This window comes from Palaemon carinicauda, chromosome 16, assembly GCF_036898095.1.
Source record: "Palaemon carinicauda isolate YSFRI2023 chromosome 16, ASM3689809v2, whole genome shotgun sequence".
Classification (NCBI taxonomy): domain Eukaryota; kingdom Metazoa; phylum Arthropoda; class Malacostraca; order Decapoda; family Palaemonidae; genus Palaemon; species Palaemon carinicauda.
Genome location: NC_090740.1, coordinates 19,549,662 through 19,576,731, shown reverse-complemented (window position 1 = coordinate 19,576,731; position 27,070 = coordinate 19,549,662). Strand labels below are relative to the sequence as shown.

Here is a 27,070-nt window from a genome sequence, read left to right as displayed (position 1 = left end):
TATATATATATATATATATATATATATATATATATATGTATATATACATATATATATATATATATATATATATATATATATATATATATATATATATATTCAGTCTCTAGGGTAATGTCACTGTCCCTTGCCTCTGCCATTCATGAGCAGCCTTTAAACCTCTAAATTGGGTCCTAATAATAAAAGGCGTGGCAACTTTCCATAAACCGGCGAAGTATGTACGTAGGCCTAACTCGCAGCTCGTGGCCAACTGCAATTCCAATAGATATAGTTGTAGGACTGGAAAGATGATTCGGAATCTCCAAGAAGAATCAATTGATATACGCTTCGAAACAGTTTATTACATCGACTTCCTGCAATCAAGCCGATCTTTCACAGTGGTTTTAAGACAAACTCGAGAGTTTTCATATCTTAGACTATAAGCATATATTCGATAGTGTTGTGTACATAGATTGGCGTTTCTGAAATCATGTAGAAATTTTGATTTCTTGAACCTAGAATAAAGTCATGAAGTATTTTATCACTCTATGCAGAAAAAAATACAATAAAAATGGAAATTCATCTATAGGCCCACATATCTTATCAGGACTTATTGCAACCAATGCGCATTTCGTAAATATGCTTTGTATTCAGAAATAGTCTGATATATCTTTATATCAAATACATTTTTATATCTCGTTCTAGAGCAATGTCGAAAATATTCTTCAGAATAGTAATTGATCCTTCTAAAAAAAATCATGTTTTGTTAGGCCAGCGTATCCGGCATAAACCAGACTTTTCAGTTTTTTCTCTCTCTCTCTAATGCCGAATACGTAATCTTCAGACACACTCTGGCACGCTATTCTGTCTTAATTTTATTCCTCTTTTTTTTAAGTTTTAATAGCTTATATATGAATATTCTTATTTAAATGTTATTACTGTTCTTAAAATATTTTATAATAATTATTCATTACTTCTCTCGTAGTTTATCTATTTCTTTCATTTCCTTTCCTCACTGGGCTGATTGTATGTAGATATGGTCAGTCTCTAGGCCATTTTCCTGCTCGATAGGGCAATGTCACTGTCCCTTGGATCTGCCATTCATGACCTGCCTTTAAAACTTTAAAAATTTAATGCCATAAACTACTAGCATCTGAAAATCACAATTTAAAACTATTTCTTAATCCATTTAATCTTCACAAATCCAATATATGTAATTTTTCAGCCATATTCTAATTAGTGGATTCCTACTTAATGACCACAGCAACATGATGCATAGAGGCTTGGTCATTCACTCTTGCAATGTCAAATGACATAAATGGCTCATTGTTAATACAGAAGTGGTATGAGATGGCCATTTCAAACAACAAATATAACTCTTTGAATCAATGTTTATCAAGAGATATTTCCAAATGACCTATTAACTATACAACGGGATATAAACTAACATTCCTCTCTTCCATTACATCTAGAAGTATAGCCATTTTTGAAAACGTAAATGTTACAAACATGATTTCATAAGATATAGTAATAGTCTGATAAAGGAAAATCATTATGAGCTGATATGATTTATAATAATATTACAATTATTATGAACACTTGGTTGCGGGGATACTAGGTTCTATAGGTAATGGCGGAATCTAGTAGTGGACGATATAGTTTCCAGGGGAATAATTACTAAAATCTTCATTAATATGAAACAAGACTAATTATGCGTACAAGGACCGTCAAATTCATTCTTCTGTTTTACAGATATCTCATAAAAGGACAGAAAATGATGAATCAATAATGCAGAAATTGTATTTTCAAGGAGAATGTGCTGAATTAGTAATATTCCATCCTTCGTCGTCGATTGCTTCCATGAGATCCAACGTGAGGCGGTTTTCGACATAGGTCGGATTTTCCTCTTATAATGAGATCTGTGTTCAGTACTTATAAGATGCTCTCATTTCATAAAAAAAAACAGATATCTGCATTAATAAGGTTCCATGTGAAGTACAGTACTAGACATTACTGGGCTTAATCCTTATTTTGCGACGTGAAAAAAACTGACGTAACGTCGGGAAAAACAACGTAACGTGGATTGGCGACATAAGTCGGAACTGACGTAAGTTGAACCGACGTAAAGAAGGGTATTACTGTACTGCACATACAACAGTTTCAAATCATCTAATAATTCTGTAATTCTATCACCTGGAATATATTAGAATACCAAACTAGCTATCAATATAGGAAGGATCCATGAGTTGTTAAGGCCTGAAATCTTTTTGCAATCTAGTAAACCAATGGAGGTAGTTTCACAAATAATCTCAATTCCAGGGATGGAAATTTCTCTCCGTGGTATTATGTCTGAAGATTAATCTCCCCTTGAAACTTTAAAAAAACAATAGTGTAGTTTCATGGGTAATGATCTTCCTAATCGGGTGGTTGAATCAGTAGAACTTCTAAAGTTCAAAGTTGGAGCAAATGCTTTTTTGTTAACCAGGCGGACATGAGTCTTTTTATAGTTTATTTATGACATATTTGTTTTTGATGTTGTCAATAGTTTATATATGACATGTCTGTTTTGACGTTGTTACTGTTTTTAGAAGGATTTAGTGTTAATTTCTCTTCATTTATTTATTTCCTTATTTCCTTTCCTCACTGGGCTATTTTTCCCTGTTGGAGCCACTGGGCTTATAGCATCTTGCTTTTCCAACTAGGGTTGTAGCTTGGATAGTAATAATAATAATAATAATAATAATAATAATAATAATAATAATAATAATAATAATACAATAAAAAAGGAAGAGAAAATTAAAATAAATTCCTCAGAACTGACAGGTTTCTAGAAATCTACAAAGACTCTCAAAATACCCTTTTCTCTAAGTAATTCCAAACATTCCAATAGTTGCATGTAGTTAAATTGTATTTGTTAACAAGACCAAGCTCTCCATATACTGCCAAAATGTGCAAAGCTATTGTTTTCCTCCTTTTTTATAATCAAAAACAATTCGCCACATGGGAAACAAGTTAAAATTATAAAAAAAAAAATATAGAATTATATAAAAAAAAAAATCTACCCTGATTTCCTCACTAAAAGACCTGGAACTGACATCGTTAACATAGTTAACCAAACAGAAGTTCGTGATACCAGCGCACATTTGATATATATTGAAAATATATACTAAATTAAAAATGGAGTAATTACTCAAAAGTGTCCATAAAATATATTCTTTACAAATAATGACACCTTCATCTCAGTTGTTTGAAGATGACTCTTATTATGTGACACATTTCAATAATCTGAATACTTTCATCTCAGTTGGTTGAAGATGACTCGTGATATGTAACACATTTTAATAATATGAACACTTTCATCTTAGTTGTTTGAAAATAATTCCTAATATCTGACAAATTTCAATAATATGAACTCTTTCATCTTACTTGTTTGAAGATGACTCCTGATATGTGACACATTTTAATAATATAAACACTTTCATCTCAGTTGCTTGAAGATGGATGACTCCTAATACATGATACATTTTAATAATCTGAACACTTTCATCTCAGTTGGTTGAAGATAACTCCTGATATATGACACATTCTAATATTCTGAACAGTTTCATCTAAGTTAGTTGGAGGTAACTCCTAAGATGACACATTTTAATAATTTGAACACTTCCATCTCAGTTGGTTGAAGATAACTCCTGATATGTGACATATTTCAATAATTTGAACACATTCATCACAGTTGTTTAAGGATGACTCATGATGTGGGATATATTTTAATATTATGAACACTTTCATCTCAGATTATTGAACATATCTCCTAATATGAGACATATTTCAATAATTTGAAGTCTTTCATCTCAGTTGTTTGAAGATAACTCCTGATAAATGACGCATTTAAATAATCTAAAGCCTTTCATCTCAATTGGTTTAAGATAACTCCTAATATATAACACATTCTGATATTCTGAACCCTTTCATCTCAGTTGGTTGAAGATAACTCCTGATATATGACATATTTTAATAATCTTAACACTTTCATCTCAGTTGGTTGAAGATAACTCCTGATTTATAACATTTTCATAATCTCAACACTTTCATCTCAGTTGGTGGAAGATAACTCCTGATATATGACACATTTTAATAATCTCAACACTGTCATCTCAGTTGGTTGATGATAACTCCAAATATATGACACATTTTAATAATCTAAACACTTTCATCTCAGTTGGTTGAAGATAACTCCTGATGTATGAAAAAATTTTAATAATCTCAACACTTTCATCTCAGTTGGTTGAAGATAACTCCTGATATATGACACATTTTAATAATCTCAACACTTTCATCTCAGTTGGTTAAAAATAACTCCTGATATATGACACATTTTAATAATCTCAACTATTTCATCTCAGTTGGTTGAAGATAACTCCTGATATATGACACATTTTAATAATCTCAACACTTTCATCTCAGTTGGTTGAATATAACTCCTGATATATGACACATTTTAATAATCTGAACACTTTCATCTCAGTTGGTTGAAGACAACTCCTGATATATGACACATTTTAATAATCTGATCACTTTCATCTCAGTTGGTTGAAGATAACTCCTGATATATGACACATTTTAATCATCTCAACAATTTCATCTCAGTTGGTTGAAGATAATTCCTGATATATATGACACATTTTAATAATCTCAACACTTTCATCTCAGTTGCTTAAAGATAACTCCTGATATATGACTATCTTAATAATCCGAACACTTTCATCTCAGTTGGTTGAAGACAACTCCTGATATATGACACATTTTAATAATCTCAAGACTTTCATCTCAGTTGGTGGAAGATAACTCCTGATATATGACACATTTTAATAATCTCAACACTTTCATCTCAGTTGGTTGAAGGTAGCTCCTGAGATGACACATTTCAATAATTTGAATACTTCCATCTCATTTGGTTGAAGATAACTCTTGATATATAAAACAATTTAATAATCTAAACACTTCCATCAGATTTGGTTGAAGATAACTCCTCATATATGACATATCTTAATAATCTGAACACTTCCATCTCTGTTGGTTGAAGATAACTCCTGATATATGACACATTTTAATAGTCTGAACATTCCCATCTCAGTTGGTTGAAGATAACTCTTGACATATGACATATTTTAATAATCTAAACAATTCCATCTCAGTTGCTGAAGAAAACTCCTGATAAATGACACATTTTAATAATCTGAACACTTTCATTTCAGTTGGTGGAAGATAACTCCTAATATGACATTTTAATAATCTGAACACTTTCATCTCATTTGGTAGAATATAACTTTTGATATATTCTAATAATATGAACAACTACATAAGTTGGTTGAAGATAACTCTTGATATGTGACACATTTCAATAGTATAAACAATTTTATCTCAGTTGTTTGAAGATGACTCCTGATATGTGACACATTTCAATGAAATGAAAACTTTCATCTCAGTTACTTAAAGATGATTCCTGATATATAACATATCATAATAAACTGAACACTTTCATCTCAGTTGGTTGAAGATAACTTCTGATATATGACACATTTTAATAATCTGAACTCTTTCATCTCAGTTGGTTAAAGATAATTTTTGATATATGACACATTTTAATAATCTGAACTCTTTCATCTCAGTTGGTTAAAGATAATTTCTGATATATGACACATTTTAATAATCTGATCACTTTCATCTCAGTTGGTTGAAGATAACTCTCCATGTATGACACATTTCGATAATCTAAACACCTCCATCTCAGTTGCTTGAAGATAACTCCCAATATATGACACATTTTAATAATCTGAACACTTCCATCTCAGTTGGTTGAAGGTAATTCTTGACATCTCGTACATCTTAATAATCTAAACACCCTCATCTTAGTTACTTGAAGATACCTCCTGAATTATAACACATTTTACTAATCTGAACACTTTCATCTCAGTTTTTAGAATATAACTACTTATATATATATATATATATATATACATATATATATATATATATATATATATATATATATATATATATATATATATATATATGATATTTTAATAATCTGAACAATTCCATCTAAATTGGTTGAAGATAACTCCTAATATATGACACGTTTCAATAATCTTAACACTTTCATCTTAGTTGGTTGAAAATAACTCCTTATATATGACACATTTTTGTAATCTGAACACTTTCATCTCAGTTGCTAAAAGATAATTTCTGATATATCACACATTTTAATAATCTGAACACTTTAATTTCAGTTGGTAGAAAATAACTCCTGATATATGACACATTTTAATAATCGGAACACTTTCTTCTCAGTTGGTAGAAGATAACTCCTGATATATGACACATTTTAATAATCGGAACACTTTCTTCTCAGTTGGTAGAAGATAACTACTGATATATGACACATTTTAATAATTGGAACACTCTCTTCTCAGTTGGTAGAAGATAACTCCTGATATATGACACATTTTGATAATCGGACCAATTTCTTCCCAGTTGGTAGAAGATAACTCCTGATATATGACACATTTTAATAATCGGAAGACTTTCTTCTCAATTAGTAGAAGATAACCCCTGATATATGACACACCTGATATATGACACATTTTAATATTCGGAACACTTTCATCTCAGTTGTTAGAAGATAACTCCTGATATATGACACATTTTAATAATCGGAATAATTTCTTCTCAGTTGGTAGAAGATAACTCTTGATATATGACACATTTTAATAATCGGAACACTTTCTTCTCAGTTGGTAGAAGATAACTCCTGATATATGACACATTTTAATAATCGGAACATTTTCTTCTCAGTTGGTAGAAGATAACTCCTGATATATGACACATTTTAATAATCGGAACATTCTTCTCAGTTGGTAGAAGATAACTCTTGATACATGACACATTCTAATATTCGGAACACTTTCTTCTCAGTTGGTAGAAGATAACTCATGATATATGACACATTTTAATAATCGGAACACTTTCTTCTTAATTAGTAGAAGATAACTCCTGATATATGACACTCCTGATATATGACACTCCTGATATAAGACACATTTTAATAATCGGAACACTTTCATCTCAGTTGTTAGAAGATAACTCCTGATATATGACACATTTTAATAATCGGAACACTTTCCTCTCAGTTGGTAGAAGATAACTCCTGATATATGACACATTTTAATAATCGGAACACTTTCCTCTCAGTTGGTAGAAGATAACTCCTGATATGACACATTTTAATAATTGGAACACTTTCTTCTCAGTTGGTAGAAGATAACTCTTGATATATGACACATTTTAATAATCGGAACACTTTCTTCTCAGTTGGTAGAAGATAACTCCTGGTATATGACACATTTTAATAATCGGATCACATTCTTCTCAGTTGGTAGAAGATAACCCTTGATATATGACACATTTTGATAATCGGAACACTTCTTCTCAGTTGATAGAAGATAACTCCTGATATATGACACATTTTAATAATTGGAACACTTTCTTCTCAGTTGGTAGAAGATAACTCTTGATATATGACACATTTTAATAATCGGAACACTTTCATTTCAGTTGGTAGAAGTATAACTCCTGATATATGACACATTTTGATAATCTCAACACTTTCATCTCAGTTGGTAGAAGATAACTCATGATATATGACACATTTTAATAATCTCAACACTTTCATCTCAGTTGGTAGAAGATAACTCCTGATATATGATACATTTTAATAATTGGAATACTTTCATATCAGTTGGTAGAAGATAACCATAGATATATGACACATTTTAATAATCTCAACACTTTCATCTTAGTTGGTAGAAGATAACTCCTGATATGACACATTTTAATAATCGAAACACTTTCTTCTCAGTTGGTAGAAGATAACTCCTGATATATGACACATTTTAATAATCTCAACACTTTCATCTCAGTTGGTAGAAGATAACTCCTGATATATGATACATTTTAATAATAGGAACACTTTCATATCAGTTGGTAGAAGATAACTATAGATATATGACACATTTTAATAATCTCAACACTTTCATCTTAGTTGGTAGAAGATAACTCCTGATATATAACACATTTTAATAATCTGAACACTTTCATCTCAGTTGGTAGAAGATAACTCCTGATATATGATACATGTTAATAATTGGAACACTTTCATCTCAGTTGGTAGAAGATAACTCCTGATATGACACATTTTAATAATCGGAACACTTTCTTCTCAGTTGGTAGAAGATAACTCTTGATATATGACACATTTTAATAATCGAAACACTTTCTTCTCAGTTGGTAGAAGATAACTCCTGATATATGACACATTTTAATAATCTCAACACTTTCATCTCAGTTGGTAGAAGATAACTCCTGATATATGATACATTTTAATAATTGGAACACTTTCATATCAGTTGGTAGAAGATAACTATAGATATATGACACATTTTAATAATCTCAACACTTTCATCTCAGTTGGTAGAAGATAACTCCTGATATATGATACATGTTAATAATTGGAATACTTTCATCTCAGTTGGTAGAAGATAACTCCTGATATATGACACATTTTAACAATTGGAACATTTTCATCTCAGTTGGTAGAAGATAACTCCTGATATATGATACATTTTAATAATTGGAACACTTTCATATCAGTTGGTAGAAGATAACTATTGATATATGACACACTTTAATAATCTCAACACTTTCATCTTAGTTGGTAGAAGATAACTCCTGATATATAACACATTTTAATAATCTGAACACTTTCATCTCAGTTGGTAGAAGATAACTCCTGATATATGATACATTTTTATAATTGGAATACTTTCATCTCAGTTGGTAGAAGATAACTCCTGATATATGATACATGTTAATAATTGGAATACTTTCATCTCAGTTGGTAGAAGATAACTCCTGATATATGACACATTTTAACAATTGGAACATTTTCATTTCAGTTGGTAGAAGATAACTCCTGAGATATGACACATTTTTATAATCTGAGGTCTTTCATCTCAGTTGCTTCTAATTTAGTTAATTACGTATCTGTAACATTATTCAGCATTAAAATCACTCCTTAAATGCTGCCTCTATCTAGTTTTAGATCTATGATATCTTTCTATATTCTAACACTTTCAAAACAGCTGCCTAAAGTTGATTTTTTACTGGAAAAAGAATAAGCCTGCCATATATGAAACATCCAAGAGCAGCATTAAGTTTGTTTTCCTCGCTCTATAAATGGTCATCATGCAGGTAAAGCTTGCATTGGTAGTAAAAAATGATTCATGCAATCAAAAGCATATACAAATAAAATTGCTAACTGGAACATACAGACTTAGCTAATGATTGACATTTTCTTGAATTTATAGTGATATTCACTTTTTATTAAACGCATTTCATCAACACAAATATTTATGAAAGTAATTTTAGTTTTTGCATTAATGTTTCCTTGTGAATTATGTATTTCATTAGTTTTAAACCTAAAACATTGCATACATTCAATACTTTAGGCTTACAGTAAGCAAACGAAAAAGAAAATACTGCTGTTAACATCAATAAAATCTCTCACTAGCAGTATCATTATATAGCTCTTATAGTTTATAAATTGATATTTATTCTAATGTTGTTGCTCTACTTAAAATATTTTTCCTTGTTCCCTTTCCTCACTGTGCTGTTTTCCCTGTTGGAGCCCCTGGGCTTATAGCATCCTGCTTTTCCAACTAGGGTTGTAGCTTAGCAAATAATAATAATAATAATAATAATAATAATAATAACAATAATAATGCGATGAGTACTTCAAGATGGGAAGTTCTGTAACACTATGTTTTTTATAGTTTATAAAGTGATATTTATTTTAATATTGTTGCTCTTCTTAAAATATTTTTCCTTGTTCCCTTTCCTCACTGAGCTGTTTTCCCTGTTGGAGCCCCTGGGCTTATAGCATCCTACTTTTCCAACTAGGGTTGTAGCTTAGCAAGTAATAATAATAATAATAATAATAATAATAATAATAATGTGATGAGTACTTCAAGATGGGAAGTTCTGTAACACTATGTTTTTTATAGTTTATAAAGTGATATTTATTTTAATATTGTTGCTCTTCTTATAATATTTTTCCTTGTTCCCTTTCCTCACTGAGCTGTTTTCCCTGTTGGAGCCCCTGGGCTTATAGCATCCTGCTTTTCCAACTAGGGTTGTAGCTTAGCAAGTAATAATAATAATAATAATAATAATAATAATGCGATGAGTATTTCAAGATGGGAAGTCCTGTAACACTATGTTTTTTATAGTTTATAAAGTGATATTTATTTTAATATTGTTGCTCTTCTTATAATATTTTTCCTTGTTCCCTTTCCTCACTGAGCTGTTTTCCCTGTTGGAGCCCCTGGGCTTATAGCATCCTACTTTTCCAACTAGGGTTGTAGCTTAGCAAGTAATAATAATAATAATAATAATAATAATAATAATAATAATAATAATAATAATAATAATGTGATGAGTACTTCAAGATGGGAAGTTCTGTAACACTATGTTTTTTATAATTTATAAAGTGATATTTATTTTAATATTGTTGCTCTTCTTATAATATTTTTCCTTGTTCCCTTTCCTCACTGAGCTGTTTTCCCTGTTGGAGCCCCTGGGCTTATAGCATCCTGCTTTTCCAACTAGGGTTGTAGCTTAGCAAGTAATAATAATAATAATAATAATAATAATAATAATAATAATAATAATAATGCGATGAGTACCTCAAGATGGGAAGTTCTGTAAAACTATGTCTCTTCGAGTGAAGCAACAAATGCCAAATAAATCGCCATTAGTTTCTCCAAGAACCTCACGTAGTCCACCTAATCCCTGATATCTGCGATCTTTCTATGAAAGGATGTTGTCTCTAACCTTATCATTATCATTATTACTTGGTAAGCTACGACCCTCGTTGGAAAAACCAGAATGCTATAAGCCCAAGGGCTCCAATAGAGAAAATAACCCAGTAAGGAAAGGAAATAATGAAACTACAAGAGATGTCATTTACAATAAAATTAAATATTTTAAGAAAAGTAACAATATTGATATAAATCTTTCATACATAATTATAAAAAATTAAAAATAACCAAGAAGAAGATAATTAAGATAGAATAAGTGTGCCAAAGTGTACCCTCAAGCAAGAGAACTCTACCCCAAGATAGTGAAAGACCATGGTAAAGAGGCTATGGCACTATCTAAGACCAGGGAGCAATGGTTTGATTTTGGAGTGTCCTTCTCCTAGAAGAGCTGCTTACCATAGGCAAAGATTCTCTTCAACCCTTATCAAGAGGAAAGAAGCAACTGGACAATTACATTGCAGTAGCTAACCCCTTGAGCGAGGAAGAATTGTATAGTTATCTCAGTGTTGTCAGGTGTATGAGGACAGAGGAGCATATGTAAAGAATAGGCCAGACTATTCGGTGTATGTGTAGGCAAAAGGAAAAGGAGCCGTAACCAGAGAGAAGGATCCAGTCAAATTACCCAATAACTCTCTCAACGGGTGGCTGGTGCCCTGGCCAACCTACTACCTATTCCGACGGTTCGGAGTTTTCTTTTTTATATTCTTAAAGGAGGCAAGGAAGAGCCTTCTATTTATCCGGTACAAGGAATTACCATTAGTAGCTTCATGATTCTTAGATCCCTCGGTTTTATAAAAGTTCATATTTGTGAGATTGTGAATTGCGAGAGGCTACTTAAGGCACCGCGAACCTTTAGTATTTGTATAAATGTTTACCTTCCAACTGACTCTGAGAATTCCTTACCTTTATCTAATTGTGTACTTTTAGTCTCGTCTTTTCCTTTTCGAATTCTATTTTAGGGACCTCGTTTAGCAAGCTAAAGAATATTCAAGCTTATACAATATGAAGAATCAAAATAATCATTATAATGTAATAATAACTGCGACTTCAAGTTGTTTTCCTTTAGTGTGACCAGGTAATTGGGGCGACAATCTTAAAAATAATTATATTTGCCAACAAATCCAACCTTTACAGTGCCTACCAGACTTGTAAATTGGCTCACTAAATTACGAATAAAAATTCTTGTATTAAGATCCATGTAAATGACTTCCGTAGCAAACTTTTGATAACCATACAAAATGTGGCTGTATTCTAAATGGAAAATCATTGATTACACAAGAGCAACGAGTCTGAAACCGAATTTTGGTTCGTTTTTCCTCCTTGGACCGGATTGCAAATGTACATGGAGAGTTTCTTTATGAGACGGGTTTAGATTTAAGAAAACGCTGCAACCATTGCAGCAAGGTGAGTTTAGCTAAGCCGTAGCCACATTTTGATTGGTTCGGATGCTCGGCGGCCACCAATAGATTCTCTCTTTGGGCGCGTAGTTCTCCCGGCTAAGCACGCTGTTCATATGTGCGGAAACAACCCTCTCAAGATTCCAGAACATTTTACAAGCTTTTGGTAAGCGCACATCGGTCTCTGTGTGTTGCTATACTTTAAGTGGCTCATTTGGTAGTGATATTTGCTAAGGAGATGGAAGCCTGTTCTGGGTTCCCCACTGTTAGTGCATTCAATCAGTGAAACATTTGAAAAGGCAACCCGAATTTTCCTCTAGCCCCATTTGTATGAGAATCTAAGTTTCAATTATTTTCAAGCTTTTCTAATAGCTGCTGTGTTCACATCACAGGAGCTTTTACTCAGTTTAGCCAAGAAGAGATTCGTCAGCGATGGTGCAGACTCTTTTTTATAGCTATCTAAAGATAAAAGGAGATTATCATAAAGATCATTGGAGGACTGAAGTTTTGGCCGATACCAACAATCATCAGGTAAGGTCTTAGAGCAAATCTAAGATATGTTTGGAAGAAATATTTACTGGTGACAAACAATTAATCCAAGTTTCCCCTGCATATTAATTGATAGAGTAAACTACGTATTATTTGATACAGTAAACTACGTATTATTTGATTCACTAACCTACAGTCAAACACCCTTTGGCACACTATATAAACACACGTGAAACACAGATACTCAACAGAGTTATATAATAAAGATTATGAAAAGTTTTGCTTATTACTGACTTTTCGAAAATATTCCGACTTTCATTTCCACAGTGGTATTCTGTGACGTATGCAATTTTACTTCTTTATGCAAAGAGAAATACATAAAGATTCAGCTTCAAAGGTCATTTGAAATCAAGGAGACAGTGGAAATATAAAAGCTAATGAATTAAGGTTAAATAAAAGTTGAAGAGCATGACATTCTCAAAGGTATTTAAGATGCAATACTCTCTCCAAAGCAGCTAGAAAAAGATATTTCTCATTTATGAATTTCCACGCGTAATACAGCTTTTTTTTAACCTTATTCAACCTGTCTAAAAACAACAGAATCCACACGCAAGTTTCTTTGACTAATGCCATTAAATATATTTTGTTTTCGCCTAATTGCCACTTATCATCAGACAGACCATAATTAAGAAAAAAAATTCCTCCTCCTCCACCAAACTCCACCCCCCAAACTACCCCCCCACCCCCCACCCCACACACATCATGATCCCACTTAAAACTTCACTTAATCTCAACTCGTGGACCCATCTGACAGGAGGAGGAAAAGACGCCCGAAATTCACCCTGCCTGAGGCTGGAGCGAGATCCAGTCGGCTTTGGTTTGTTGTTGGTCTGGAGGTCGGTCCTCAGCAGGTAGCTACTCCCTTTCTAAATAATGATTTGACACAGGACCCATACTGTGTGGGTCCTGATTTGAGTGTGGTTTCTATAGAGAAGTGCAAGGAGACCTTTATATCTTGACATAACTTCTTGAAATAAATGTTATTCAACTTGCTCATTATCATTTCATTTTCTTTTATTAGAAAATATCCATTTACAATTCTTACAAATTATATAACATAAATGGTAAGACTTTCAAATGTATATTTCCTAATATAAGTAAATCTATAATGAGCAAATTATATAATATTTATTTCAAGAAGGTTCGTTCAGATATAAAGGTGTCTCAGCGCTTCTTTATTAAAACTATTCTCAAATCACAATCTACAAAGGGAGCTGAATAAAAAAACGTTCTCAAAACTACGAAAGTGTAGATTGAATTCTCTCTCTCTCTCTCTCTCTCTCTCTCTCTCTCTCTCTCTCTCTCTCTAGTATTTCAATTCGTATTTATTGAAGACCTGCTTCAGTCATAATTTAACTTAAAACGCTGGTACTTAATTCATTTTTTTTAATGCGTTCAGTTTCGAAAGAGATGCTTATATTTCATCTAATTGCCATGTACTGTAAATTAGATATCTCGCGAAAATCTATTTTTCATTAGAAGCGGTCTGAGCAGGCATCGTAAAAGTTGAGGAGTCAAATGGCTAATTGCGATTTGACAATGAGAATCTCGCAAGGCTTTGAACCTTGGTCGGCCAAGTAAGAAACGGGCTTATGCAAATAGGACGGCGCCATCTCTACGATGCCTATATAAGAAACTGGCTTTTTTTTTTTTTTTTTTTTTTTTTTTTTTTTTTTTTTTTTTTTTAAGGTTATCACGCCCGGCAAGTCTGCCTTCTGAATTAGTTGCTTGGCCGACTGAGTTGCCTTATCTTTAACAGGTGGTCATTAACGCCATCAAGAGATTAAAATGCCGACAAGTTTTCAAGACTGGACGAAGCCTAAGCGCCTTAGTGCTTTTATGGAGGCAAATGTTGCCAACGCAGATCTTGGGTAGCAATGGCTAGAAAATAAATTGCAATTCTGAAAGGCTAAATTATACTTATGCACATCTCTACACATCATATATGATTTTATTATATCCGCGAGAGGAAATGTTCATAGTTTTATGCATAAGGGTACTATTACACAGCATTAAAATTGCTGCAATCTATCTTGATTGCCTCACCTTCATTCATTTTTTGCCAACTCACAGTGGTGTTAAAAGCGATTCTACTTGAACTGCGACCACATTCCTACCTTCTAACGAGAAACTATCCACTTAGCATTATGTCCATGATGAATAACCATTCCAACAGTTATACATAACAAATGAGTCAGATAGAAAGGCCATACGTAAGATGTTAATGACATAATATAACTTCTCATTTTTGATTTTATTTGATCATGCAAATACGGTAAGACTCATTCGTACATATTTAGGTGCGATGAGACTAAAACTAACTTAGTTTGATTAATGTCGCATTCCTGATTACTGTTTCATATAAAGTACAAAGTTGCCTCCCAAAGCTTCAAACATAAACTCAAGAACAGAATAACACTAGCCTTCCATGTCATCCTTGAGATTCCTTTTATTCAATCCATCTAATTGCAAAATACTGATTTACCTTCACTTCATCGTACTGACTTCGGATTGTTGAGAATCCTGCTCTAGACTTCAAACGTTTTGATGTCAGTTAATATCTTCCTGTTTCTTCTTTATATCGAACATAAGTTTAATTTTTCTATAACTTCGTTACTCCATAGACTATGTCCTCATAGCCATGCCATACTCTATAATTCTACATCTTCATTACTTCCCTAATATCGCAAGAGGGTCTGCCCCTCTCTTTTATTCTTCTCCTGTACTTCTCTTTCTCCCTATTTCCTTAATCTTTCCCATCCCGAGTACCTGCCTTTGAGCTATAAACCGGATTGAATCCAGGGGTTCTCTTCCTTTCCCCATATTCCCCACTTCCCTATTCTTCTTCTTATTATTATTATTACATTAGAACGGGTGATCTTAACTATCTTTGAAGAACCTTGAAAGATTCGTCGCATAAAAAATGTCTAAAATGTGTAATGTCTTAATTATTGAAAGACTTGGACTTTGGGAATCAGTATAACTTACTTTACCAAAAAGGCTCATTTCATCATCATTTTCACGGTCATCAGCATCAGTGATAGAATTAGTAACAATAGTGTAGCCAGAACCAATTTCTTAGTAGTTGTATAAATCTACCTGTATTTCTGTATCTGATTTGGCTACAGTCCTCCTTTTAGCCTAAGTGATATTACTACCGCCCAATAAAACCTGAGTATAATACGATCATCTTTTCACCTTGACAAGTGCAACTTATATATCTCCATTAGAAACTATCAGAATTTATTTGTTCTACCTGATCAGAGCATCTCTATTCTCAACCAGTTCTAACTGTCTATGATTTTCTACTTTTCAGTGTAAGTGCAATCATAAAATGGCACCAACCGAGACCGTCAGTGAGACCTCTTTGGAAGTCATAGATGAACCAGAGGCGATCACATATTCGTGGAATAAAATCAATGTGTTCTACACCCCGCCAGCTGTCTCTAGCGGCCTTTTTCAAAAGGCCTCCTCCCAATCAGGAGAGATCAACATCTTGAAGGACGGTAAGTGCTCTTGTGGGTTGCTCACATTGTCCTATTTATTGGGTTCTTTTCCTCTTCCTTCAGTTTGAGTTACAAAGCTGGAGAGCATTTGATATTCAATTTTAATAATCCCTTCTTACATGTCAAGAAGCTAAATTAAGTCTTGCATAAGCACTTACAGCTTATGTACTCAGATAAATCCAGTTTTTTTTTTCTAAGTTTTTATCATTTTTATCCCAATTTAAACAAAACTCGTTTTATCCCAAATTCATCCGAAGCCATAATTTCTTCATCCCGACCGTCCAACCTTGAACGCATGTCAAGACAATGTGTTTGGATTTGGACAGAAGATAAGTCCACCAATAAATAGATTTCTGAAATTCGATAAATTCTCTTTAAAGCATTTTTTTCTGGTTCAAGTCATACGTAGTGGACAGTTATCATATGTTGTTTGTTCGCAATAAATTTAAAGGAGTAAAAGAACTTAAATTGTGTTGCATATTATCATTAATTGTGTACTTCATACTTCTAAAGTATTTTCTCATGAGTCATAACTCTCTTAATAAACTTTGAACACTTGACTTAGATAACAGAACACTAATTCGTTTCTTTCCTTCTAGTGACAGGAGTCTGTCGACCTGGTGAACTACTTGCCATCATGGGATCGTCAGGAGCTGGTAAAACGACGCTACTGAATGTCCTCAACCACCGAAACACCCAGAACCTTCGGGTCACTGGAGATCTGTTTGTTAATAACGAGCGCGTGGATCCTGAATCCTTGACAGGGTGCTCAGCTTACGTTCAGCAAGATGACATGTTCCTTGGATCACTTACAGTTCGTGAGCAACTCATCTTTCAGGTGAGTTCTCTGAAAAGTTGATGCACTTACATTGGCCCTTTCTAATAATCTTGTGATTAAATTGACCGTGGAGTAACTGTTCTACCAAACTGGGGCAAGGAATATCATTTGCTTCCCAGCGCAATCATCTGGAATACTGAGTGATCTATTTTCATGAATGATGGATATAAAAGACAGAATTTGAGACCGAATTTACTGGTAAACTGTTTTCTATAAAGTAAATATTTATAAATAATTATTTCACTTTTATTTCCTGAGCTACGATCAATTGAAGAGATAGATAAGTAAAACGTTTACCAGGACCCAGAGGTTTGACAAATTTCCATCGCATTTGCAAATGAATATGGGAAAAAAATCATACTAGTTCCGTAATTAACATGGTTCACTCTGTTCTTTTTCTCACAATATTTCTTATGATGAATACTTTAAGAACACAGTTTCGTTATATGTGTCATATGGGCAATCGACATACATTCATATTTCTTGAAAGATGATGTCAGGAAGCCAGAGAACTTTAAATCATTCATTCATTCTTAAAAGATGATTTTATTACGTCCCCAGGCTCTTCTGAGAATGAGCAGTTTTTACACCTATAAAGAAAGAGTCAAACGAGTCGATGAGGTCATTCTAGAGGTAATACACTTTTTAATATTTTCATTTTGAAGTTGATGAACGTAGAAATAACTTGCTTGATTATGAACACTATTCTTTACACTGAAATTGGGGAGAGAATGAAATATTCAGGGTTTTAATAACTTCCATCATTTAATGGGATTTCTACATTTCTATCGCAGCTTGGATTGACCAAGTGTCAGGACACGCTAATTGGCGTCCCAGGGAAGACCAAGAGTATTTCTGGAGGTGAAATGAAGCGTCTATCATTTGGATGTGAGGTAAAATGAAGTGTTATTGCATTGTTCTTTGAGAATCCAAATATTTACATCTACATGTGCAACATAACTCTATTTGTCGCTCTAGCATATTCATTCAACATTCACAACTTCAAGTCACTTTTTTTACATTTTATTATGAAATACACATTTACAATCTTACAGTTTATAACATATATACATCATAGTATATTTACATAGTTTTTTATTTTACATACAGTGTATTTACCATTAAAATTTGTACTATTTATCTAAATATGTTTTTAAATAAAAAAAAATATCAAGTCACTTTTTCGTTTCTAAAGCTGTTGACAAACCCTGCGCTGCTGTTTTGCGATGAGCCCACCTCTGGCCTCGACTCCTTCATGGCACAGAATGTGGTGGCGGTGATGAAGCGAATGGCCGAGAAGGGCAAGACAGTCATCACCACTATCCATCAGCCAAGCTCCGAGGTCTTCGGCATGTTCGACAGGCTTCTTCTCATGTCCGAGGGACGCGTGGCATTCCTCGGGGAGGTGGATGAAGCCCTTGCTTTCTTTAGAGGGTGAGTGGAGGGAGTCAAGGCGAAAAACATACCATAAGTCATATCCATCAATATGTAAAGGGTATATTTGATTAGTCTTGGTGTTTCTTTCACGATTTGGCATCATCTTGGAGTTGTTTGATAGATTCATTTTCATCCTAACAAAACTTTGAATTCATTTTCTTGTTACCTAAAATATAGCTGGCATTCTTGATATCATTTATATTCTGGGTCAAACTGTTTAATGCCATATACCTCAATATTCTAATTTTTTTATCTTTTATTGTGAAATATATACACATTTAGAATTTAAAGGATTTACTAAGGAATCTCTCTCCTTTTCACAGTTGGTCAGACAAATTACGTAGGCCAAATCAATAAGCTTTTCTTCCTTGAGCTACATTTCCAAACTTATTTTGTAACAACCAACATATCTTAAAACTCACCTTGGCTACCATTCTTTATTTATTTACTTTTTTTTTCTTTTTTGGGGATAAGTTAAGAAGCGATGCATTAGAGCCTCATTGTATCGACAGGTGAACATTAATTGGCAATTTCCAGCCTTGAAATGTTTACTTTCTTATCCTAGACACCTTCTGCATTCAAATGATACAAAATTGTGAATAAAAAAATCTATTACAAATAGGAGAGTATCATCAAGAATGCAATAAAACATTTAAAATATGGTAATTTCTTTCAGAATGAGTTTGCCATGTCCCGACAAATATAACCCATCCGATTTCTTCATTGACCAATTGTCTGTGGAATGCAACAGCGGAGCCTATGATAGAGACCGTATTAAGAGAATTTGCGACACATTTGCTGGCAGTAAGAGATTTTTAGAAATTCAGGAAGCGGCAAAATTGAATCAAGAACAAGACTACGAGGTTAGTTGTGCATTATTTTTTTCTCATTCAATTCCATAGGAAATATTAATGAATACATAATGTTTATATACACAAATACTGTACATAATGTGTATGATAAATTTTTGCATGTAAAAGTGTTTATAAAATATGCAATTAAAATTCATACTTAGAGATATTTAACACAAAAATAACATCATAAGTCGGAAAACCTTAATGCTGTTGAGTAAATTCTGTGATTTTATCGTTCCATCAGTAAATTGCAATCTATCTGCAGTTTATCTGAAAGGCTGTTTATCACTAGTCTCAAAGGATAGACACCACTATTTTCAAGCGAGAAATTTACATTCTAATCTATATTTATTACAAAAAACAGAAAAGTGTATCGACCACAAGAGGGATGGGAGAGAAATCTCCGTACAAGGTGTCATGGAGATCGCAGTTCAGCGCTGTCTTTTGGAGAGCCTGGCTGGAAGTCGTCCGAGAACCTTTCATAATTCGAGTTCGGCTTTTTCAGTTAATGGTGAGAATCTCTCGTTTCGTTTGGCAATTTTCAAATAACCATCCATGAGAAAAAAAGGAAAGGACCCAACTCTGAGGGCCTATACTCAATCTTTTTTTTTTTTTTTTTTTTTTTTTTTTTTTTTTTTTTTTTTTGATGAGGCGCCTTTACACTGAATCGCAAGAGTGCCCTTTTAGCTCGGAAAAGTTTCCTACTAGCCGATTGGTTAGAATGATTTTGTCCAACCAATTAACTAGCAGAAAACTTTTCCGAGCTAAAAGGGCACACCTGCGAGTCAGTGCAATTGCGTCTCATTAAAAAAAAAAAGTTGAGTATATTCATAAATGAAACACCTTCAGTATTTCTCTTTATATCAATTCACGTTTCAATGTTCCAACTATAAATAAAACAGTACAGTCAGTAATTTAACCTAAAATAAAAATTTAGAAAGATTAAAATTATCATCAACGTAATGATAATGAGAACAATAAAGATTACTAAAGTTCCCATCTTCCTTTCCTCACAGGCTCTGGCTTTACTAATTGGCTTCATCTACATGAAGCAGAATCTCGACCAAGTAGGCGTTCACAACATTAACGGTGCTCTGTTTCTACTTATAACCAACATGACCTTCCAGAATTGCACAGCTGTTATTAATGTGAGTATATCTTTCGATAATCAGTTTAATATATCTTTATTTTCGCGTAGTTTGTAGCTTTAAGTTTTTTCGGTGACAGTTTTTGCAATACACTCTAAAAGTATTTAATAAAGTAGTTATTTCGGTGACAGTTTTGGCAATACTCTCTAAAAGTATTTAATAAAGTAGTTATTTCGGTGACAGTTTTAGCAATACACTCTAAAAGTATTTAATAAAGTAGTTATTTCGGTGACAGTTTTGGCAATACACTCTAAAAGTATTTAATAAAGTAGTTATTTCGGTGACAGTTTTGGCAATACACTCTAAAAGTATTTAATAAAGTAGTTATTTCGGTGATAGTTTTGGCAATACACTCTAAAAGTATTTAATAAAGTAGTTATTTCGGTGACAGTTTTTGCAATCCACTCTAAAAGTATTTAATAAAGTAGTTATTTCGGTGACAGTTTTTGCAATACACTCTAAAAGTATTTAATAAAGTAGTTATTTCGGTGACAGTTTTGGCAATACACTCTAAAAGTATTTAATAAAGTAGTTATTTCGGTGACAGTTTTGGCAATACACTCTAAAAGTATTTAATAAAGTAGTTATTTCGGTGACAGTTTTGGCAATACACTCTAAAAGTATTTAATAAAGTAGTTATTTCGGTGACAGTTTTAGCAATCCACTCTAAAAGTATTTAATAAAGTAGTTATTTCGGTGACAGTTTTTGCAATACACTCTAAAAGTATTTAATAAAGTAGTTATTTCGGTGACAATTTTAGCAATACACTCTAAAAGTATTCGATAAAGATCTCAAAATTCGGAATTGAAGAAATATTTTCAGGCCTCTTGATTTCACACAAAAGCTTGCTTCTCTCAAATCCTATTGAGTTACCCCTTTGAACGCCTATTGTGTAGCTGTTCATACATTTATATCCAGTTTCTCTCTTCATTTGTTAAATAGGAGAGCTTTTTTTTTACTGCTGAACGTTAGTTTATTCGATATGTTATACGGCAAATGGTTCCCTTCTATCTCAAGAAAATCAGATGATTTCCGTTCATGTGATTGCTTCCAGTAATTGGGCTCTCCTTCTTCCAGACATTCTGCGCACAGAAACATCTCTTCTTGCGAGAACACTTCAACGGAATGTACAGAACGGACGTCTACTTCTTGGCCAAAAACCTCGTGGAATGGCCATTTTTCACAGCTTATTCCATCATGTACACTACAATCATCTACTTCCTTATTGGACTGAATCCCGATCCAGAAAGATTCTTGATGTGCGTTCTCATCACCGTTTTAATCACGTGGTCGGCAATATCTTTCGGTAGGTTTTCTCCGTTTCACTAATACTGCATCTAATATTGCTAGTAATACAAGTGGAAGCTTAAAATTGTAATATGTTATTTTAGAAATATTTTATGGTCATTTAAACATTCAATTGCAATAACACCGTTCGCTTTGCAGCGGAGAGAAAAGTCAGAGGAAAGTGAGAATATATACGAATTTCCATGCTTAAAGGCAATATAAATAACACATATTTTTTTATCTCCAGGTCACTTTGTGTCCTGCATATCCAACAGCGTCAACATGGCTCTCACCTTAATGGGACCTCTTTTGATGCCCCTTATGCTCTTCGGTGGCTTTTTCCTAAACACCAGGTAAGTGAAAAAAAAACCGTTTCCTGCAAAGTTTTCTTTTTCTAAGTATCCAAATACAAACTCTCGGTCACTCGAAATACATGGTATGAAATCTGTATCCATGCAAAGTTGCCTACTGCAGAGCAGTCAAGCACTTGCCTAAAAATGTTTCGTGGGGTCATCTACCAAGTCATCGTTTTTCTTTAATAAAACTTTAAAGTAATAGTTGGATCAGTATGAAATTTTGGCAAAGCATTATCGACAACCGGCCGTAATTTTTGCTAGCATAGTGGAGTACTATAAGAAAAAAATAGAGTTGGTTTGTTTAAGAAAATAAAATGAAATTCCAACAACGATGGTAGAAATTCGAATGAAATGCTGTGACGTCACGAAAACGTCACTATCAAATCCCACCCACCATCTCAATTTTCTTTTTGTTTTTTACCTCATCTTCCATTGTCTTGGGTTACAGTTCTCTTGCTTGAGCAATCAGGCACACTATTCTATCTAATTTCTCTTACTCTTGTTTTGTTAATGTTTATGTAGTTCATATAGGAAATATTTATTTTAATGTTGTTTCTGCTCTTAAAATATTTAATTTTTCCTTGTTTCCTTTCATCACTGGGCTATTTTCCCTGTTGGGGCCCCTGGGCTTATAGCATCCTGCTTTTCCAACTAGGATTGTAGCTTAGCAAGTAGTAGTAGTAGTAGTAGTAGTAGTAGTAGTAGTAGTAGTAGTAGTAGTAGTAGTAGTAGTAAAAATAATAATAATAATAATAATAATAATAATAATAATAATAATAATAATAATAATGATGATGGCAAAGAAAATCAATTCATGAACAATTCATGACATAAACTCAGGACTTTACCAGTAAGAAATCTCTTCCAGTAATCATCATCATCATCATCATCATCATTATTATTATTATTATTATTATTATTAGCTAAGCTACAACCCTAGTTGGAAAACCATGGTGCTATAAGCCCAAGGGCTCCAACAGGGAAAACTAGCCCAGTGAAGAAAAGAAACAGAGAATAAACAAACTAAAAAAGAAGTAATGAACAATTAAAAAAATATTTCAAGAACAACAACAATAATGAAATAGATCTTTCATATATAAACTATAGAAAGTTGAACAAAACAAGAGGAAGAGAGATAAGATAATGTGCTCGAGTACAGTATACCCTCAAGCAAGAGAACTCTACCTTAAGACAGTAGAAGATCATGGTACAAAGGCTATGGTTCTAGACTAGAGAACAATGGTTTGATTTTGGAGTGTCCTTCTCCTAGAAGAGCTGCTTACCGTAGCTAAAGAGTCTCTCTTCTACCCTTACCAAGAGGAAAGAAGCCAATCAACAATTACATTGCAGTACTGCTCAGGTCAAATACCACCACGGGCCCGGTATAGCCTATGACTGCTGCCTTCTTACCAGTGTCGCCAAACAAAAACAACCAAACAACTAAGTTGCAAAAATTCCTGTTCATATTACAAATTGCCATCCTATACTTTCAGATTATCTATCTGTTACTCTCAAAAGAAAATATATAGTGCAGCACACACGACATTTTTGAAGTGTAAATCAAGGCTCCGGTGTCTACATTTTCTGAGAGAGAGAGAGAGAGAGAGAGAGAGAGAGAGAGAGAGAGAGAGAGAGAGAGAGAGAGAGAGAGAGAGAGAGAGAGAGTGGAACCTATAGTAACGTGATTGTTGCGTCACAATTAATTTTGTCAGAACAAGAACCAACTATAATTTTTCTTTTTAGTACTGATCTATGCTATAAAAAATCACGGTAGGAAGATAAAAAAAAAAAAAAACGATCACTTCAAGCGAGGTATTAACACTTCCCATTCTGTCTCATTGACGAATAAGCCTTTATACTTTCGCCAAGCAAATGAGAAAATCAAAATGGAAATGCGGAATAGATCTCACAGATGTCTTCACTATATATATATAAAAAAAAAGAATAAATATTGGGGAAAAGTAAAAAAATTACAACGTTCAATAATAAGCAAAAAGCAAGATATAGCTTGAAGGGAAATGTGTAATGATAGCTGCTAATAATTGTTGAATAGTCAAATCTCCTAAAGGAACGTATCTACCAATACGCTCTTCAACACAATGTTTGTTTCTACTAGAGAATCCAGAACAATAATAGATTTAATCAAAATTGTTCAAGAATTCAAACAAAATTAATCTTTTCCTGCTTTTGTAACTCTCTGGAAATATGGAAAACAAGATGGCGAGTACAATTATTGTCCTTTAGAATAAATAGACCTACTCTACTTAAATTATGCACAACAATTGTGATTAGATTGGACCGGGGCCTAGAGGGCCAGTCAGCACAAACGTGTACCTGTTGATAATATCTTCAATTGGAGCATGAATTCAGCATTGAGTGATTTTCTGTCTCTTAGTGTTATTCCCATCCATGTTCTTTCCATAGCTCTTTGAGTTGTAACTAGCTTATGATCGAAGGCTTTAGTATGGATATGAGAGCAAACGAAAGTTGAGGATACTCTAACAAAGAGTAAAAAAATTAAATGAACATGGGCAGGACTCATATTGAGAATTACAAATAATAGATGGACATTAAGAATGACAGAATGAGTCCCTAGATATTGCAAGCGAAGCAGGGAATGAAAGAGAAGACAATTGATTGGAGAACTAAGAATATTTACGGGTAAAGAATAGCGTAGAAAGGCTTTAAACAGACGCGTGTGGAAGGATATGTCTGAGGCTTTTGTCCTGCAATGCAGTAGCCAGAGTTGATGGTGATGGTATAAACAAGTATATATATATATATATATATATATATATATATATATATATATATATATGTCTGTGTTTATGTGTATCTATGTGTCCGTGCGTGTGTGTTGTTGACACATGTAAAAGGATAATTATTCTTATATTTTATTAACTTGTTATACGGCAAATCGAATTGTAATAAGTTTATTTACCCATTTTGTGGCTTAAACTCATAACAGAAGTTGCCCCATTGTGTAAATCACCTTTTCACACACCTTTCAACCGAACTACTTATGTTAATTGCAGATCGACGCCGGGATACCTACAGTGTTTGAAGTACCTGTCGTGGTTTTATTACGGCAACGAAGCGTTGATACTGAACCAGTGGAAGGGAGTCACGAGCATCAACTGCACCGTCGACGAGACTTGCTACGCAGACGGCGAAGCAGTCATCACGCGAATGGGTTTCGAGAACTCGACGTTGGTCGGGAGTCTCCTGGGACTCGCTTCTCTCATCGTTGGGTTCCGTGTGTTGGCCTTCCTCGCTTTGCTCTTGAAAACGAGAAGAAGTAAATCTCACTAGTCGTACCATTTAGTCCTTAGGTTTTTTTTCCGATAGTTTAGTGCAGTGGTTCCCAACCTTTTTTCTGTCATTTCCCCCCTGCACCCAGTTCAACCATCCAGATTTCCCCCTTCATGCCCCGCCCAGCCCTCGTGCCCACTCGCCTGCCTCAGAAATGGGCATGACACTCCAATTCTCCCCTTGAATATCATGTCTATGAGAACTGATATGATCATATCACAATTGAATGGCTAACAACAAATTGCCGCACGTATTATAAGGACATTTTCTGCTTGTTTTTGTTAGTAGGTAATGTAATTATTTCCCCCCTGGAAGCTTCAAATTTCCCCCCAGGGGGAAATTTCCCCCAGGCTGGGAACCACTGGTTTAGTGTTAGTCGTTGAGATTTGATAGTTTTGAAGTTATGACATGGCCAGTGATCCGTTGTGTTGTTGCTATGACACCTGACAACCTTTTTTTTTCATTCTTATTTTTAAAAAGGGACCTTCGGGTAGGTTTGGGTGTCGAAAATGGCATCTGGCATAAATACAGAGAATAATATCTATGTGCCGTAGAGTTAAGGACAATTGTACATTCTTCATGAATTAGTCTATTTCATTTACTTCATTATCATGACCACACATGTTTATAATGACCATAATCATCACTATTCATGCAAACACTTTTTATATTGTGACCACTCATTGCATTCTGTAAATAACAGACGTTACTAATTTTGTGGGTGATAAGTTTGTTCTTATTGCCATTCAAAGAGCAGTTTTTGTCTAAAATACAGGAGTTAATTGAAAATGATAGAGTAGCCTAGAAACCTACTTAATTATTGCTTAATAGGGAATTCCGATTATTAGAATAGGGCTAGAGCTATGAAGTTAGTCTTGTATTGAGTTTCCTAAAAATCTTTTCCCTAAACGAAAAAAAAGATATTGAAGTATTTTGTCCAATATGCAAAAGGAAAGTGAAAGTCACATGTGACAATCAGAGATTTGTACGAAAGTAACTGAAGTATCTAAGGTTATCTCTAGACGATATAAATTATTGCACAACATGTCCCGTTAAATCATTTTAATGATCCTTACACATAATGAAAATTGAATTCTTATTGTAAATATTCACTAAATATAAAAAATCTGAATTAATATCTAGTTTGTCTCTTCCTGAGAATGGTACAACAATGATGTCATCAGTTCTTTATCATTATGGTTTCTAACCTTTGCATGTAAAATGGTGACCTACTTAATTCATAGAAGGTTTCTGCTGTACTTGAAAGATCTTCCACATCTTATTTGCAGTTGATCTAATATGTTCTTTTGGAAATCTGTGAAAGGATTCCACTGTTATCTTATTACAGACACTTGGAATTTGACTGCTGTTCGAGTAATAGAGTATAAGTTTCATACGTTATAAGAAAGCCTTTGAGAAGGAGACCAAACCAGCCCAAAAAGTCAGTGAGATTATGAATAATCACTCAC

General features: G+C 33.5%; 1 protein-coding gene across 2 annotated transcripts; it reads left to right on the top strand.

Moving 5' to 3' along the window:
* The first annotated feature begins 12,469 nt into the window (after nucleotides 1-12,469).
* Nucleotides 12,470-26,678, top strand: LOC137654971 (protein white-like). Of its 2 annotated transcripts, none has more exons than XM_068388870.1 (12): nucleotides 12,470-12,844; nucleotides 16,179-16,368; nucleotides 16,968-17,206; nucleotides 17,768-17,839; nucleotides 18,001-18,099; nucleotides 18,402-18,640; nucleotides 19,320-19,506; nucleotides 19,862-20,008; nucleotides 20,514-20,645; nucleotides 21,724-21,952; nucleotides 22,181-22,286; nucleotides 25,325-26,678. In XM_068388870.1, the coding sequence occupies exons 1-12, from the start codon at nucleotides 12,746-12,748 to the stop codon at nucleotides 25,599-25,601; spliced, it is 2,016 nt and encodes a 671-aa protein (XP_068244971.1). In that variant the 5' UTR covers nucleotides 12,470-12,745; the 3' UTR covers nucleotides 25,602-26,678. The 2 variants fall into 2 exon arrangements, with proteins under 2 accessions (XP_068244971.1, XP_068244972.1); XM_068388871.1 differs by lacking the exon at nucleotides 12,470-12,844 and adding an exon at nucleotides 13,616-13,713.
* Nucleotides 26,679-27,070: the final 392 nt, after the last annotated feature.